Genomic DNA, 16,421 nt, shown 5'->3' on the forward strand with positions numbered 1-16,421 from the left:
GACATGGAAGCCAGCTTCCTGTCTCCCAGCCTTCACTGCTCTGAGCAAGTCTGCAGGACAAGGCAGTATGGTGGGGACAGCAAGCAGGGACTTAGGTGACAGACACACTGGACTCCATGGAAGGACTTTCAGCAACCATGTGACCTCAGGCAGTGTCTTAACATCTTTATGTCTTAGTTGCCTCTTTTGTAAAACGGGGCTGATAATTATAATACATCCCACACAGGATGGCCAGGAAGATTAAATGAGGAAATGAGGATGGAGTCTTTTCACAGGGGCTGCTGCTTCTGGCACAGGCAGCTTTTTACACACAGGTGGAAACCGCACAGGCAGGAGGTAGCGTGCCATCATCTGATGCCCTGTGGATGGTGGTAGTGGCAGGGCAGGCAGAGAGATCTCCGAGCATGTGAGGTGTTGTGGCTGCGGCGTGGTCCTTCACATCCCAGCCTGGAAGGGGATGCTCATTTGTGTCTACTCCCCAGACTTGGTGTTTCTGAGACTCTCAGAAGGAAGCGAGAGAACCTTCCGCCCGAGTTCTCTAAGTGGCTGCAGTGAGCCCCACTGTAGTGAAGACACAGACGTATTTGTTGTAAACACAGTGTTAAGAGGCACATTGATGGGGGCTTGGTGATACTCTGTCCCCTGGACACCGTCTGGCTCCCCAGCTCCTTCTTCCCAAAGGCAGAGGTTCGGGCCTGGCTGCCTGCCCCTCGATCCCTCTCCTACTTGGAGTGTCTGCATTGCTTGTCTTCGGAGATCTGCCCGGACGGACTCTTCTCCTCAGGCCTGGGTTGAGGCCCATGGCCCTGGTCACTGAGATTGCTGTGGGCTCTTCACTACAAGCCCTTGGTTGGGGAAAAGGACCAGCTTGGGGGCAGAATGTTAAGAGCAGAAATGGGTGGTGAGAACAGCCAGAGGAAGGTGAAGCAAGTGTTTAAAAATCTTAAGCAAAGACCTGGAAGGAAACCCAACATCAGCTCTTCAGTGTTCCCGAAGCCCAGAAGGTCAGATGTGCTGCTTGGGTGTGAGCCACGACACCCTCACGCTCTCTCATACCCGTTTCCTGGCCAGACCCCGTGCTCCTCCTTCTGGGCTGGGATCCTGTGTCTCATGCTCATATCTTTGAGGGTGCTTCTTCTCTTAAAAAGCTTGCCATTCCCAGCAAGAGGGAGGATGTCGGCCCTGCTCCTGAGTCCCGGGGACACCTGAGCTGGGAGGAAGTCCCTGGAGGTGAGGTGTCTGCACCTGATGCTACTCACTGCATTCTTCTGAGGAGGGAGTTGAGCTCTGTGGCCTATTCCCTTGCTACGATTGCGTGTTGGCGGGAGAGTTTTTTTGGGGTCACGGAGCCTTGCTTGACGGGCTGTGGTTTGATGAGAAGGGCTTGAGCTCTTTGGGTAAGAGCTTAAGTAGAAGCATCTGGGTTTGGATGTGCCAAAGGAGGCTGCTGGAGGAGCAGTGACATGTGACAGGAGTTGGGCCGGGTTTTCAATGGAAGGGCCAGAAAGAAAAAGGACTCCTTCCAGCAGGTTCGGTGGAGCTGGGCTCCAGCACAAATGTTCTTAGGGATCTTTTGGAACTGGCCCCGCAGGGAGTGGCTGGGAATGCCCAGTGCACACAGCTCACTAACCTGGCACAGCGGGAAAGAGACGCTTAGCAAGAAATACTGCCTTCGTCCCCCGCTGACCCCAGCACTGCCAGCCTGTGCCTCAGCTTAGCGCCCCGTGAGCGGTTCTGGCACACCTCAGCCCCCCGGCCTCAGCTTAACTGGCTGACTAAACACAGCAGCCTGATCTGGGATATTTAGGTGGGAATGAGAAGCCTCTGTGAGAAAAATATGTTTGAAGCTGAAAGCGTCAAACAAATGTTTGCTATCAGACATGACTGATACTGTGATTAGACCAGTGCAAGTTAAGTGGCTTTTTCTACCTTCAAAGGCTTTCTTCTATTTCTCCTGTGCAGTTTTTCTTAGGCTACTTCAGCTTCTATTCATTGACAAAAGAAATCAAGGCCCCGCCTCTTCGCTTTTATTAGACTCCGATATTCACTGATGGCATTCCGTAATTCTGATGGCAGCTTCCTCGGCATCCTGGCCCCTCTGTCCTGCTCCAACCCCTCTCTTGTGACAGGACGTCTCTGTGTCCCCTGATCTCTCCTGATGGAAAGTCAATGCCTGTGGCCTTGTCCTTCAGTTGTGATACAAAGCCAGTGTCTGCAGGGCCCTGCCGTTGCCCTGAGGCCATGCATGCTGCTTTACTGCATTGGCAGGCCCTTCCCTCTGGGGATAAAGTCCTCCAGACTGGACAGAACCTCAGGCCTCAGGGCCTCCCGGGGCCCCTGTCACCCACAGGAGCCTCTCAACTTCCGGTTTAGACCAGTGACCTCTTCATTTTTTCCATTTTCTCCTTTTTGGAATGGGAATGTCTATCCACACATGCTCTGAGCCAGGTCCAGGGCTGAACTCTGGGCTTTGGAGACTGGCCCTGCCCTCAAAAAACTTAACATTCAGATGAAGTAGTCACACATATGAGTAGCCAGTGCTCTAGAGAGTTCCAGGCACTGTCCAGGAAGTCTGTCATGGGCATGAAGAGGGGTACTGAGTTGGAGCAGTCATTTCATGGGGGGGATGGGAGGGGATCCCTAGAATGATGATGTTGGAGCTGGACCTTGAATGAGGAGTAGGAACTGATCAGGGGGAAGGGAGGTCTTGGGCTAAAACGTTGCATGTTGGTGGGGGTGGGGGGAGCTCACAGCAAAAGCAGGTGGGGTGAAATGGTTAGTGCTCGGGGCCAATGGGGCCAAGTGCGGCTGAGAGAATTATTGTTGCTGTGGTTGTGAACACCCAGCTTTATGCAAAGGACTTCTACACACATTATCTCCCTGACTCTCTGTAACCTCACAATGTGTATATTTTCGCCTGCCCTTTGTAAATAGGGAAAACGAACCTCAGTGATGTTGAGGAAGTTGTCCAAGGACCTAGCCCATGACAAGAAGAACGTGGGCCCAAATGCAGCCTGACTAGAGAGCAAATGCTCTTGACTACCTCATGGGTTCTTCACTTTGTCTCTGGGGTACGAGCTGGTGAACGGTTGTACAGGTGCTGGAGTGCCTTGGTTAGGTTTGTGAAATAGACCCATGCTCTTGGCAGCAGGGTGGAGCATGAGGGCTGTGTGGGGGTGAGGCTGTAGGCAGGCAAGGCAGTCAGAAAGCCATTGTGGTCGTTCAGACGGGAGATGATATGTGGCCTGAAGCAGGGTGGAAGATGAGGGGACAGATGTGAGAGCGGGTGATGAGGGAGACTTTGCTGGATGTGGGTGAGAAGCCAGAAGGCCCCGGGAAACTCCCAGGTTTCTGGCTTGGCAACTGTGGTGGCATCACCAAAGTGGGTGGGGGAGCATACTGGGGAAGACCATCTTTTGGGGCCCACCAAGTGTGAGGGTGTGGAGAGGGAGGTGGGCATCAACTATGTGGGGGGGTGGGCGCTGCACCTGGCTTTAGTTTCCTACTGACAATGAATAGTTGTGAATCTGTGGGAGTGTCCTCAGGGTTTACTGAACGGGGCGGGGGGGGGGGGGGGGGGGCGGGGGGGGGTGCCCTCAGGGGCTGAGACACAGGGAAGAGTTGCAGGGGAGATGGCTGTGCGCTGCTGTTTTCCTCCTTTTCCTAAAAAAATAAAGAGATGAGGAGACCACCTTTAGGTGGGTAGGATCAAGTTTGGTTTCCTGGAGGAATTATCTTGAAGAGAAGATGGGAATTTAGCAAAGAAAGCTGCTGGGTTGGTATAAAGCAGGAAAGCAACTGGAGCAGTCAATTAACCTACAATTAGAATCCGTCCACTGAGGACAACACATTTGGTTGGGATGGGTGGAGGTTTGCCTGAGGGCTAGGATGGAAGTTAAAGTTGCAACCCAGTAGGCTGAGTCCACATGGTAAAGGGCATGAAGTGTAGGGGCTGATTGATGGTGAGCCTCCGAGACTTTTCTAAGCAGAAAAGTGCCTGAGCTGTGTTTGCATCCTCTCATTGACTCCTCAGCTTTTTTCTCCTTTTAAGTGTATTTATTTATTTTTGAGAGAGCCGGAGAGAATGAGCAGGGGTGGGGCAGAGAGAGAGAATCCCAAGCAGGCTTTGGTCAGCACAAAGCCTGATGCAGGACTCAAACCCATAAATCGCCAGATCATGATCTGAGTCGAAACCAAGAGTTGGACGCTCAACTGACTGAGCGACCCAGGTGCCCCTCGGATTTTTTCAGTATCAGAATCACCAGAGGAGCTAGGTCAGGTTACAAAGGTCAGGGCTCTGTGCTTGACTGGCTCTCCAGGTGACTCTGATGAACACCAGTGTTTGAGGACCACTGAGTTAGGTGAATCTTCAGTGCAAGGTGGGTGGACAGGGGTGCCTGGAGGCAGGCAGCCAGTTAGGAGGCTCTTGTAAGAGTCTAGGGTGAGGTAATGCGGGGACAGGTGAGGCTGTGGGAGCAGATGAGATCACCAGCAGTGAGCACTGGGCAAGAAGACGGTTTCTGGTCTGACTCAGCAGCACTTGGCTCCCCTGATTGCTTCCTTCTCCATCCTGAACCCTCTGTTTGGCTTCTAGGGCAGCACTTTCTCAATTCTCCTGGCTGCTCCCCCTTAGTCCCCTTTGTTGGTTCTTCTTCCTGATGGCTGCGTTGTAGTGTTCCAGAGAGTTCTGGGGCCTCTTGCTTTTCTTTTCCCTTTTCATTCTTCCTTCCTTCCTTCCTTTCTCCCTCCCTTCCTTCTTTCCTTTCCTTTCCTTTCCTTTCCTTTCCTTTCCTTTCCTTTCCTTTCCTTTCCTTTCCTTTCCTCTCTCTGTCTCTGTCTCTTTCTCTGCACTACTTTGGTTACTTCATGCAGTTGTTTTAAATTCCATATCCGTACACATGGCTCCCAAATTCTCTCCAGCCAAACTTCCCTCCCAACATCAGACTCATATTTCCAGATGTGTTACTCAGTGTATCTTCCTAGGTGTCCTTAGGCATCTTAAACTGAACATTTCCAAAACCAGTCTCCTGATGACCCCTTCCCCTGCCTCAATTGTTTCTTCTACAGTCCCTCCAACTCTCCCAGAGACTCAGGGCAAAAACCTTATAGTAATTCTGATTCCTCTCTCCCATGTCCACTCCATCAGTATAGCTTACCAGCTTTGCCTTCAACATATATCAAGAATGAGAACATTTACCACCATTATTCTGGTCCAAGCTACCTTCATCTCATGCCTGGTTTTCCTGTGTTCACTGATGCACTGTACCCCCACCACCCCTGTTCATTTTCAGCCATAGTGTTCCTTTTTAACAAGGTATGTTAGATCCTCCTGTGCTCAAAACCCTCCAGTGGGTTCCCGTTTCAGAGGCAAAGTGGAAGAACGGTGTGCATCCTCAGGCAAGCTGCCTAATTTTTTGCTCATCAGCAAAGTGAGAGGATTCCTAAGTGGCACGTGGGGATTACGTGAGACCGTGTTGGAGAAACTCCCAGCAAGTGGCTAACAGACACCTGCCCGAGAGGAGGAAGGAGCATGGAGTCTCTACTCTCTGCCAGGCGCACTGCACATATTACTTTTTAAGTGTTTTGATTTTGATCACTACTATACATCTACACAATTTAAACAGTGAAATAATTGTATACGATTTGTTAACACAGTTGTTGTCTCCCTGCCTACCCAACCCCATTGCCCTTCCTCAGAAGCAGCCACTTTACATTTCTTAGTATTTTTATCTATATTGCTGGGGGAAAAAATGCTTGTTCTGCTGCTTTATTAATTGTTTTCAGTTGTCATTATCTAGTGACTTCTGAGTGCCCACTCCAGGAGGTGAGGAATCTGCTCCCTTTCCAGTCCCACCTCCACTGCCCACAACCACTTTTCATCTCTCCCCCGACCCCATGCTGCCCCTGCAGTTCCGGTTAGATTGCTATGAGGTGTTTCACTGTAAGGTTCATGGTTACTTTTACTTTTTGGTTTCCATGCAGTTCTTTTGTCATTGGCTTGAGTTTCAACTTTCTTGTCATTGAATTAAACAAATTCCTCCCCATATATAAATCTCTTTGGGTGTTCTGAAGCATGAGGTGTCCTGTTAATTTTGTGTTGCTGGAGAAATCTCTCCCAGAGCTTTCGGAAGCTCTCCAACATGGACCAGCTGTCGTTTTATGTTTGCTGCAGAGCTGTTGCCCTGGCATCTCCCTTATCTCTGCTAGCATATTCTCAGTGTCCCTGTGGGTTTATGTCTTTCAAAATAAATTTCTCTACTGTTGTTTCAGTGGGTAGCTAATTTAGATGTTTGGGTTCAATCTGCTGTATTTACCTGAGGTCTATCTTGTTTACTTTCACTGGTAGCAATGAGATTGGTTTTATCCTGATACAGATGAGACTGTTGAGTCTGAGAGGGGTTAAATAACTTGTCTAAAGATCCACAGTCATTATGCAGCAGAGTGCATGTTTTAACTCCAGACTATGTTCTTTTTTCCTTTGTCCTTTGAAAAGAAAGGTGTTCTTGACTGATATGGGATGTGATTGAAACTTTAGGCACCGCCATCAGTTTCCCTTGTGTCTTCTTCCATCTTCATTTTTTCTTAACACTGAAAATGGCTTCTTGCTCTCTTATCCCAAAGAGATAAATTTCCTATATCCTTCTAAGAAGCTGTCTCCCAAGCAGAGGCATAGCAAGAGGGATTTCTTAAAATAACTGTTTAAGAGTGTTCTGGTTTATGGGCAATCTGTAAATTATGGGGAAAAGGCTTTGGTTGGTTGTGATAACACAACACTTCTTTACCACCTGATGGCCATTTGCAGAAGGAGGAGGTGTGTGATGAGTCCAAAGTTTGGTGGTGGTGGGTTCTTGGCTGAGGGTTCATTCTTCAGGCCTTGCCTTCTAGCTGGGGACACTGTCCCCACCCTACCCCACCCCCATCCCTTCATCTGGACGGAGCCGCCAAGGAGTCCAATCCCAGATCTGGCTCAGTTGTATCCATGGCACAGGAGACCCTGAAGGAGCAGGGGTACCAGGGACTCTGGATCTGTTCCTGATTCCTTCTTTGGTCCTGGCCAGTGCCAGCCTGCCCGAAACACTTGCAGCTCTAACGACTTTTACTAAAGGAAAAGTACTTTATAAAATGGAATGGAAGCTGGCAATTCATTATATGGGTGGGATAAGTCAAGGCTACTTGCCCAAGACTTATCTGAATCAACAGTTCCTGCCTACTTCTGATTCTACTTTGCTGAACATGAAAGCTTAATGCACTAAATCACGGCTTGCCTGAGAGTGCATCACATAACGGGTGGCTAATTGAGGCTCACTTTCTAAATTTCAGAACCCTAATCCTACACCCTTATCAACTTCGAGGTGCCAAACTGACCTTTGCGTGGTGCAATTCATGTGGCTATGACGTCTGTCACCAGATGCTGTCATTCTGAAACAAGACAGTTCCTCTCTATAGCTACAGGGTCATTTTCTGTCTGGCTGGTGGCAAAGAGGGTAAAGCCCTATGTTGGTGGGACATCATCTCAGATAGGAGGATGACAGCATCTAGAGAGGCCTGCAGGTGAAGGGAAGGGTGAATGGTGAATGGGCTACACTTTTTCTTAACATTCCCGGTTTCTTTTTGTAGCTAAGCGTGAGCTAGTCACTTGATAAGAAGAGAAGCCCTCCTGTTCCTTCACCATCAAATGCAGGGCTCTGTTAATAGTCCATGTGTCCAGAGAGAATGAAAACTGGTTGGGGCCACAACAGCTGTCACTGTACTAAGCTCCTTAAGAGCCATGTCATCCTCTGCCTGCTCCTCTCCTTCCTGGGCTGGGGGCACCTCCCCCCGCCCCCAGGGAGTCCCCCAGGCACACTATCTCTTGCCCCAGCATCCACGCTGTGACAGGCCCCTCGCTGGCTGCTATAGCTCCCCTCTCATTGGTAGAGAACATGATTTCACTTCCATTCCCCACCACCTGCTTAGAAGTTGCCCTGCTTTTCGCTTGTGCCTTTGGGGTGCTTCTGGAATCCGACTCTCTCCCGGCCCCTTTGGGTCATTGCCTCTTCACCTAGCTTCTCTCCAGGAGGCCTCCAGGCATTCAACTTCTGGAGTTTCGTGCACGTAAGCTCCACATCCCTGATGAACCCAGGCTCCCAGTGGAGGTGCTGTGCCCCTGCAGGGATGAACAGACACTGAATGTGGTGTGTGACATGTGTGCCTCTGAGGCTCCAACCTCCCTGAGGGCAGTGATGTCCCATCGTGTGTTAATGACAGGAGCTCTAACCTCAACAGTGGTCAGAGGAGAAAATGCCTACTAGCTGCCAGAATAGGAATGGTTGGTGACCTTGTGGCTTCCCTGTTCTGAGAGTGTCTGTGCTCACAGATGGGGGCCTGAGGCCTCACATTGATGGCATGTTTGGCCCTTCAAAAGTCTCTCTGTACCCCATGCCACTGATACCTCACAGCTTCCCTGTGACAGAAGCTGGCAGTGCCCCTTCTTACAGGTGTCCTGCCATCACCTGAGACCCAGCAGGTCTGGAACTGAGCTCGTCAGCTGCCCTAAGCAGGTCTGGCTTCTGAGCACTCACAACCTTACCGGCCCCGGGCTCCTGGGTTTTAAATATGATACACCTTTGACTCATGTGTCACTTCACACCACCTCCCATGGGTCCACCCAACCTGCTCTTTGCCAAGTACAAACTCATCCCTGGGCAGAAGGCCTGTGGGCCTCCTCTTATGGCCCTTCTGTTGCAGGGGGTTATAGCCTGGACCCTCCAGGCTTGGCACCTTCTAACTGTCCTCTCCCTTCTACCCTGGTAGTAAGGCCCCAAATGGGGCCTGCCTATTAAAATACGAGATCTTCTTAAAGATCTGATATGTTTACATCTGAGGCCACTTGGTTTGTTGTGCACTGGCAGTGGGTGTGATTCCCAAGCTCCTCTTATTAATTGCCCTCGTTACACTTATGTGAATTCTGTGAAAGGTTTTGACTCATCATGAGCAGCTGGATGCTCTGGTGTAATCTCATCAACCACTTTGATATTTGCCAATTACATCCTGCCCTTACATGCTTCTCCACCCTTCCATCCCCTCTGCCTGGAATAGCATTCTCCCCCTTATCTTCTGGGAAAACTTCTACTCATCCTTCAAGACCCAGAGAAACTGCATACCGGCCTCTATCAGCTTACCCCATACTGTGTCATCGTTAATTTGTTTATACTTTTGTCTTCACTAGACTGCATGCTCCGTGGGGACAGAGACTAGGTCTGATTTGTCAATATCTCCCCAGTACCCAGCACAGCAGGGTTCAGGGAATGTGGGTGAAAGGGATCTATCAATTTATTCACAAGTATTCACTCATAAGCTTCCTTGTGCCAGGCACTGTGCTGGGCACTGGGCATATAGGGGTGAACAAGGCAGACAGGGCCCCACTGCCTCCATGGAGAGGGTGAGCAAGGCCAGTTGGCAAGCACACAAGTATACGGACGAGATACTTTGGAACTGCTGCACTTGGAAGGGGCTGCTATCGACGGAGGTGTGCAGGGAAGGCCTGTCTCAGATGACACATGGGAGCTGACACCCGGAAGATGAGAATAAATGAGCCATGCAGAGAGCTGGGAAAGCGAGCTCAGGGCTGAGTGGATAGCAGGTGTGAAGTTTCAGAAGAAGACATGGTCTTGGAGTATCGGCGGCGGGGGGGGGGGGGGGGGGGGGAGGGCACAGACAGGAGGCCAATGCTCTGGAACATGACCAATGGAGAGAGCAATATGGGGTTGGCCTGGCCGGATCCTACACTGCCTCTTTTGAAGGTCCCAGTGAGTGAGCAGTGTGGACTTTTCCTTAGGAGTAGTGGGAAGTCTTCAGAGGGAACTATTTCAGACCTTTAATATCTCTGAACAGGTGGGAATGTGTGGATTATTGACCTGCAATAATTGTGTGTGATTGTGTATGCTTTTCCTGCTACCTCTACTCTCGTCCCCCAAACCCCCAAGCTTGCTTCTATTCAGCCCATGAGATCTGCACATGTTTGGGGTCTCTAGTGGCCTGGGCTGCTCTTCTCAGCAGTGGCAGCTCTGTCCCTTGCTGCAGCCTCCTGTAGTAGCTCCTGCCACAGCCTTGAGGTGCTGATGAGGCTCCCACCCCCTCTGCAGGCTCCCGTTCTCATGCCCCTGCGTTGATTGTGCAATGGCCCTTGGACTGCTGAGGCTCAGTGCCTGTTCCCAGACCTTCCTTGGCCTTTGCTCCTATGAATCACTGCCCTCCCTCTCCACACAAATAGTTGCTTATCTCTCTTTGCCATGCCTACCTCCTCCAGGGGAACCAGCCTCTTGGACTTACCTGGGTTCTCTGTTCCTGAGCCTACCTCATTTAGTTTAAAGTCTCTCATCCAGTGCACCGTCCTGGCACAAATACATCCTGAGATCGTTGCCTCACTTCAAAAACAAAAACAGAAACAGCTAACATATGTTGAGCACTCACTATCTGTAAGGAAATGTACTGAGTACTTTCTATGAAATATTAATTCCTCATTTCATCATGACATCAACCTGGTGTGTTAAGTGCTGGTATTATCCACATTTTACAGATGAGGATACTGAGGCTCAGAGATCACATAGTAAATGGTAGAGCAGGGTTTGAACCCCGTCTATTTTAACAGCTACTGCCTGGTATAGTCCAATGTGGTTCTTTGTGGTCCTAAAATCTTTATCCATACCATCTCCAAAGCCACTTCTCTGTGGCTTCTCACTTTCCTTTCTTCCCTTTGAAAGTCCAACATCAACAGGGAACAGGAGCCGAGACCCCCAGGACCCTCTGTTTCCTGACCCGGGCCATCCTTGGGTAGAGGAGCCAGGCCGGTTCTCCACAGCACTTATGCCCGTTGGACACATGCACAGGAGCAAACAACAGCTCTTGCCTACCATTTATAGGTGTGAACTAGGGATTACAAATACAGTTGTCTCTCCCTGCCACCAGAGAGTGGGTGGGAAGCAATAAAACGAGAAGAGGCTGCAGGAAGACAGTTTAGCTGAAAGACCGTTCGTAGAGGCAGCGTTGTCCAGAGATAGAACCAATTGCCATCTCCGTTAGACGGGAGACTCAGCCTGGGGGGAGGGTGGCCTTTGTGTCCTGGGAGAAGCTCTTCAGTCCTGAGGAGGTGGGATGCTGCACTTTGCGTGGTGTTGGGTAGTCTAGAACTAAGATGGTGAGAGGAATTTTCCAGGTTCCTGGGACAGAGCTCTCCCCACAACAGTGTGTCCCCTAGGCCAGGCACTTTTGACCATCCAGGAAAGTGGCAGCCGAGGACTCTTGGCCTGGATCACACCTACCCGACAAAGGCGTTGCAGGTGCGAGACAGATGCGGCTCTAAGACAGACGTGCCTCCTGAGACTCCTGACGCCCGCTTGCTGCAGGGCACGTCCTCACTGAGTCCCTTTATCTGACTCGTAAGGGAGATTCCCCCGTGCTGGCTGCAGCTTCTGGAACCTGGGACTATAATGGCGGCTCTTAATCTCAGATGTGAATGGGATAGTGTGCTAAAGCCTCGGGAGACGGATCACTCGCGCCAGGAGGGAGAGGCTCTAGAGACAGCAGAACCGGGGGGTGGCCGGCTCGGATTCTTGCTAGAGCGGCCCACGTGATGTTGAAAGAGGAGGGTTTGCGGTCTTGCCTGCGTAATGTGGGCCTCTCTGCAACTTTTCCTTTGTCCTGTGCTTGAACTTTCAGTAAGACAAGAAGAAGACTGAGGGGAGAGGAGCCATGGCTTCGGATGCCAGTCACGTGCTAGAAGCTGCCTTGGAGCAAATGGACGGGATCATTGCAGGTACGGTCAGGGGGTCAGGGGGTCCCAACAACTGATGGCTCGTCCTCTACATCTCAAAGACTGTTTTCTCTCATTCCACCTTTCTTTCTGGCACAGCGAGAAGCCCCTCGGTCGATTTATTTGATTTTATTGTGCATGCCGTCTCATTTTTTGAGTTCAGACTTGTGGAACACCTTGATCCCTGGCATGAGGTTAGGTCTCTGCCGAGGCAGTGTGGGTGTGCCATACGTTAGCACACTTTGGCTCCTGGCCGAGAGGCAGTTTGGGTGCATTAAGACTGTTTTTACTGTAAATTTGTCAGAGTACAGCATGACCTATCACAGGTGAGCTGAGACAAAACTCAAAGTCTGGAGACCTTGGTGCCTCATGTGGGTGTCCGCTCCCTTCCCCAGCTGCTCTCCAGTGTGCTTGGGAATCAGGAGGCAGTTTGGTATGGATTCACCTCCTCACCTAAAGAATGTTCCTTATGCCATATTTCTTACCTGTTTGGTAAGAAACAGGTTTCTTACCTGTTTGGCCACTGTTTGACTTCAGGTCCACATTAGCCATTTAAGAATAGTCCCCAGAAAAGATCCGGTGAAACTGATTAATTGGAAAGGAGCACCAGTGGGCTGTTTGGGCTGATTAACTCTTTGATGGTGGGGGGGAGGGTGGGGGGAACCCAAGCCCGTACTGATTACAATAAACCTCTCATTGAAAATCTTTCTGGAAGGCTCCAAGGTCCTCTTTCTGCCCTGACCAGATGACAAGTCAGGGGCCTTATTTGCTGACTGGCCATGCTTCTTTGGGACTTTGCTCCTCTCTGCAGAGCTGCGGCTGGAGGAGTTCGGGGACGAGGGCTTGGGCTGAGTGTGGCTAAAGCCTAGGATGTGCATGGGCACTGGACACCGCCCTTTGCCAGGCAATTGCTTTTCCTTCCACCCTGCGAGGACAGTCTGATTCACCGAGGGTTGTGGGTGTTGGCACCTGGGTGGGAGAGGCTGTGTGTTGAAGCTTCTTCATGTTCTTGGTGGCACTGTAACATGTCCTAGCTGTCATCTGTCAGGCTCCTCATTTCTTAGTGAACATAAGAGCTCTTGAGAGGCCTGATAATGTTCTGCTTCTCCAAGGCTCTACAGATTGGGATGTCCTGTTCTAGGTTAGGGCCTCCAAATCCCCCTTGAAAGGAAACAGTCAAGAGTACAGATTTCCTAGCAGTCCTTGTAGAGTCTCATCTGGAAGCCATCAGGGGCTCATGTGCAGTGGGATCAGAGCCACAGGGTCAGGCCCTCCGACCTCAAAGTTCTTGGATGGGTGTGAAAGCTGAATGGACACCTTCTAAAGAAGACAGCTGGTGTGGGGCCAGTCCTGCTTCCTGCCTCCTAATTTCTCCACACTGGCATTCCTAAAATGATGAAGCCTCTAGCAAAATACCCTGTCTCTGAGAGAGCAGCATGTGACCCTCAGGGCTTTGCCTTAACCCAGGATCTGCTGGTGAGGATCTGGGATGGACAAAGAGGAAGGGCCCTGGGACTGGGTGGTACAGAACCCAGGAGGCCCATCCCCCTGCATTTCCAGCACAAACTTCTCCCTCCTTCCCTTTCCTTCATCATCCACACTGGCTGCTTCCTTCTAGAAGGGCTCCTTGGGCAGCTGTGCCTGAAACAGTCTACATTCTAAGGCATTCTTTGCAGATTGGTCAGGAGAAACACCTGCAGACAGACTGTTTGGATCAAATCCTGCCTCTACAACAACCTCTTTACCTGACTGTGCCTCAGTTTCCTCACATTTAAAATGGGAATAATCATAGTACCCTCCTTAGAAGGTTGCTATGCTTACATGCATAAGGTGCTGAGAACAGTGCCTGGCAGGTAGTAAGCCCTATAAAATGTTAACTTTTGAGAAATTAATGAGGGATTAAAAAAAATCTTTATTATGTTACGTCTTTAGAGACATGTTAGAGTTCTTATTTATTCAGGGCCTTGTTTCACCCATTTGTGTTTTGTGTTTTTCATTGCATAAGGCTTGTGCGGGCCTTGCTAGACTCGCCTGGGATTTGCAAGATTAATGCATGGTCTTCTGAGTGGTCTCCGTGCTGTTGCCCCTGTTGGTGGCACTCTAACATGTCCTAGCTGTTATCTATCAGGCTCCTGGCCCTTTTTACCCTCTGTCTCCCACAGAGCAGCAGAGCCATCCTTGAAACTCACTTCAAACCACAGCATTCGTCTCTCCAAAGCTCGTCAATGGCTTCCCATCTGAGGATAAAATCTGAAGTCCTCAGTACACCCAGCCCTTCCATACACGATCTGGCCTTTGACTGCATGTATGGCCACACCTCCTACCACTTTCCTCCTGGCTTATCTCCAGGCATGAGGTTAGGCTGTCTCAGGACCTTTGTGTGTGCTGCCCCCTTAGCTGGAATGCCATCCTCCAGATACCCTCAGATATGATCGCTGCTGAAATGTCACCACATCACAGAGGTCCCCCCCCGACCCTCTCTAATTAGCATCTTTTCCTCCCACCACTCTGTCCTCGTATCCTGTTTATATTTCTTTATAGCACTTTTCACCACCTGACCTATTACATTCACATTTGTCTCCCCATATATCGTCAGCCTCCCACACCAGATTGTAAGTTTCATGGGGACAGGGGCTCTGCTGCTCCATCCCTGGTGCCTCCATTGGTCCGCAGCACATATTAGGTGTTTAATAAGTATCTGTCACATACACGTTTTATTTACTTTTGTGAATAGGCTCTCCTTTTCAGGGCGCAGTTATTAGTGTATATATGTGTGTATATATATATATATATATATATATATATATATATATATCCTTTTACCTGACTGTGCTGAACTTCATTTATTCTTTTCTTGGTAACTTTCACTGATTATTCTGGAATAACAAAGCGCTAATTTTTTTTTTTTTTTTTTTTGAAGATTCAGTGATTGGCATGTTCTGTGAACCATCTCTCAAGTAATAATTGGCTCACACAGACATTTGACAGGAGCTATTTGGCAGATAATTGAACATTGAAGTAATTAGTGCATGTCTGGAGGGTATATATTCTACGCCATTTGTGATGAAAAGAATGATAATTATTGAATTATCTGCAAGATTATTAATACCCTCCTCATATTCAAGGTGGTTGGCCCAAACTGGACCTAAGAGCTTAAGAGTTTTTGTGGTTGTGGGGCACCTGGGTGCCTCATTCAGTTAAGCGTCGGACTTCAGCTCAGGTCATGATCTCTCGGCTCGTGACTTCAAGCCCCTCATCAGGCTCTGTGCTGACAGCTCAGAGCCTGGAGCCTGCTTTGGATTCTGTGTCTCCCTCTCTCTCTGCTCCTCCCTGGCTTGCACTCTGTCTCTCTCTCTCTCTCTCTCAAAAGTAAATAAACGGTTTTAAAAAAATTTTTTAAAAAGAGATTTTATGCTTGTTAGTGTGGAGTAGGGGGTTAGACCGTTGAAGTTTGAATTCCAGCTCAGTCACTTAGGACTGGCCGTGGGATCTTTAGGCAGATTGTTTAATCCCTCTGAGCTCAGTTTCCTCATATATAAAATAGTGGTAATTGTACCTATCTCATATTATTGGGAGGATTAAATTAATGGAGGTAAGGCACTTAGTGCTCAGTTGGTATAAGTTAGTTTGTTTTGTTGAGGTTAGCACTGACTGACATTATGATTTTTACCACGTAGGGTCGCAGTGCTGGATTTCCAGTCTAGGGCCATCTGAGTTTCTTCTGGGCTGCTTTCATGCCTGCACTGGTTTTATGATGCTGTGCAGTGGAGTTCTGGGGGCTCTGTGAAGCCATTTGAGAGAAAAGTTACCTGGGAACGGGGTCCGGTTCCATGCTTGCTCCTGGTCCCCTAGCCAGAGTGACTTTGCTCTCTTCTCTCTCAGACGCATACGACTTCCAAGTGAGGGTTCCTCTGCTGAAAGGGCGGCAGCTAAGAGAAAGTTTGAAAACCGTGGTATCACATCATGATGCCACAAATCCTGCAGAAATGACATTTCTCTGTGAACATTTAAATCATCCTTTCTGCATTTCTATTCACCTATTAATTTGAAGTCGAATGGTGCCAAGGGATGTCAACACTACCAAAACACAATTGCTTTTGCATCCATTGAGGTGCTCAAATGAGCACCCAAGGACTGTGTTCTCTCACTTTCTGAAAACACAATTACCACTTTATTTCAATGGAAGAAACTTTTGTAGGCTTCCTGCACATCCCATATCGCAAGCATTCATGCGAAAACAACATGGATTCCTCCTAAAAGGACAGTTCCTTCAACAATGATGATTCTTAGGCACAACACTATATGACAAGAGATTTCCCTTTATTAATTACTCTGTAGTATGCTAGGCTCAGGTTCACTTTCCAAAACTCCTTCCTAGAAGAGTATACTTAGGGCATGTGATCTCAGTATTTATGTAAGTAGGTCTTTAATGGGGAAAAAAGAATATTCTCCTTCCTCCAAATCGATGTAAACAATGCAAACACTATAGGAGATTATCACTCCTGTAAACAACCAGGCCAGAAATACCCTGAGAGGACATCCTGATGCACAAGTGTCAAATTTACTTGTCTCCGAGCCTCGGTGTGGTGACCCTTATCTCAGGGCACTTGGTGGCTCTGGAGGTGTGAGG

At 49.2% G+C, this 16,421-nt stretch overlaps 1 protein-coding gene across 7 annotated transcripts in view; it reads left to right on the top strand.

Moving 5' to 3' along the window:
* The window catches only part of PPFIBP2 (PPFIA binding protein 2), a 157,935-nt gene that overhangs the window by 19,754 nt on the left and 121,760 nt on the right, over positions 1 to 16,421 (top strand). For all 7 annotated transcript variants that reach the window (XM_047876792.1, XM_047876794.1, XM_047876793.1 and 4 more), the window contains exon 2: positions 11,698 to 11,794. In XM_047876792.1, the coding sequence (XP_047732748.1) occupies positions 11,731 to 11,794 (64 nt within the window). In that variant the 5' untranslated portion in view covers positions 11,698 to 11,730. The remainder of the gene's footprint in view (positions 1 to 11,697; positions 11,795 to 16,421) is intronic.

Source organism: Prionailurus viverrinus, chromosome D1, assembly GCF_022837055.1.
Source record: "Prionailurus viverrinus isolate Anna chromosome D1, UM_Priviv_1.0, whole genome shotgun sequence".
NCBI classification, from domain to species: domain Eukaryota; kingdom Metazoa; phylum Chordata; class Mammalia; order Carnivora; family Felidae; genus Prionailurus; species Prionailurus viverrinus.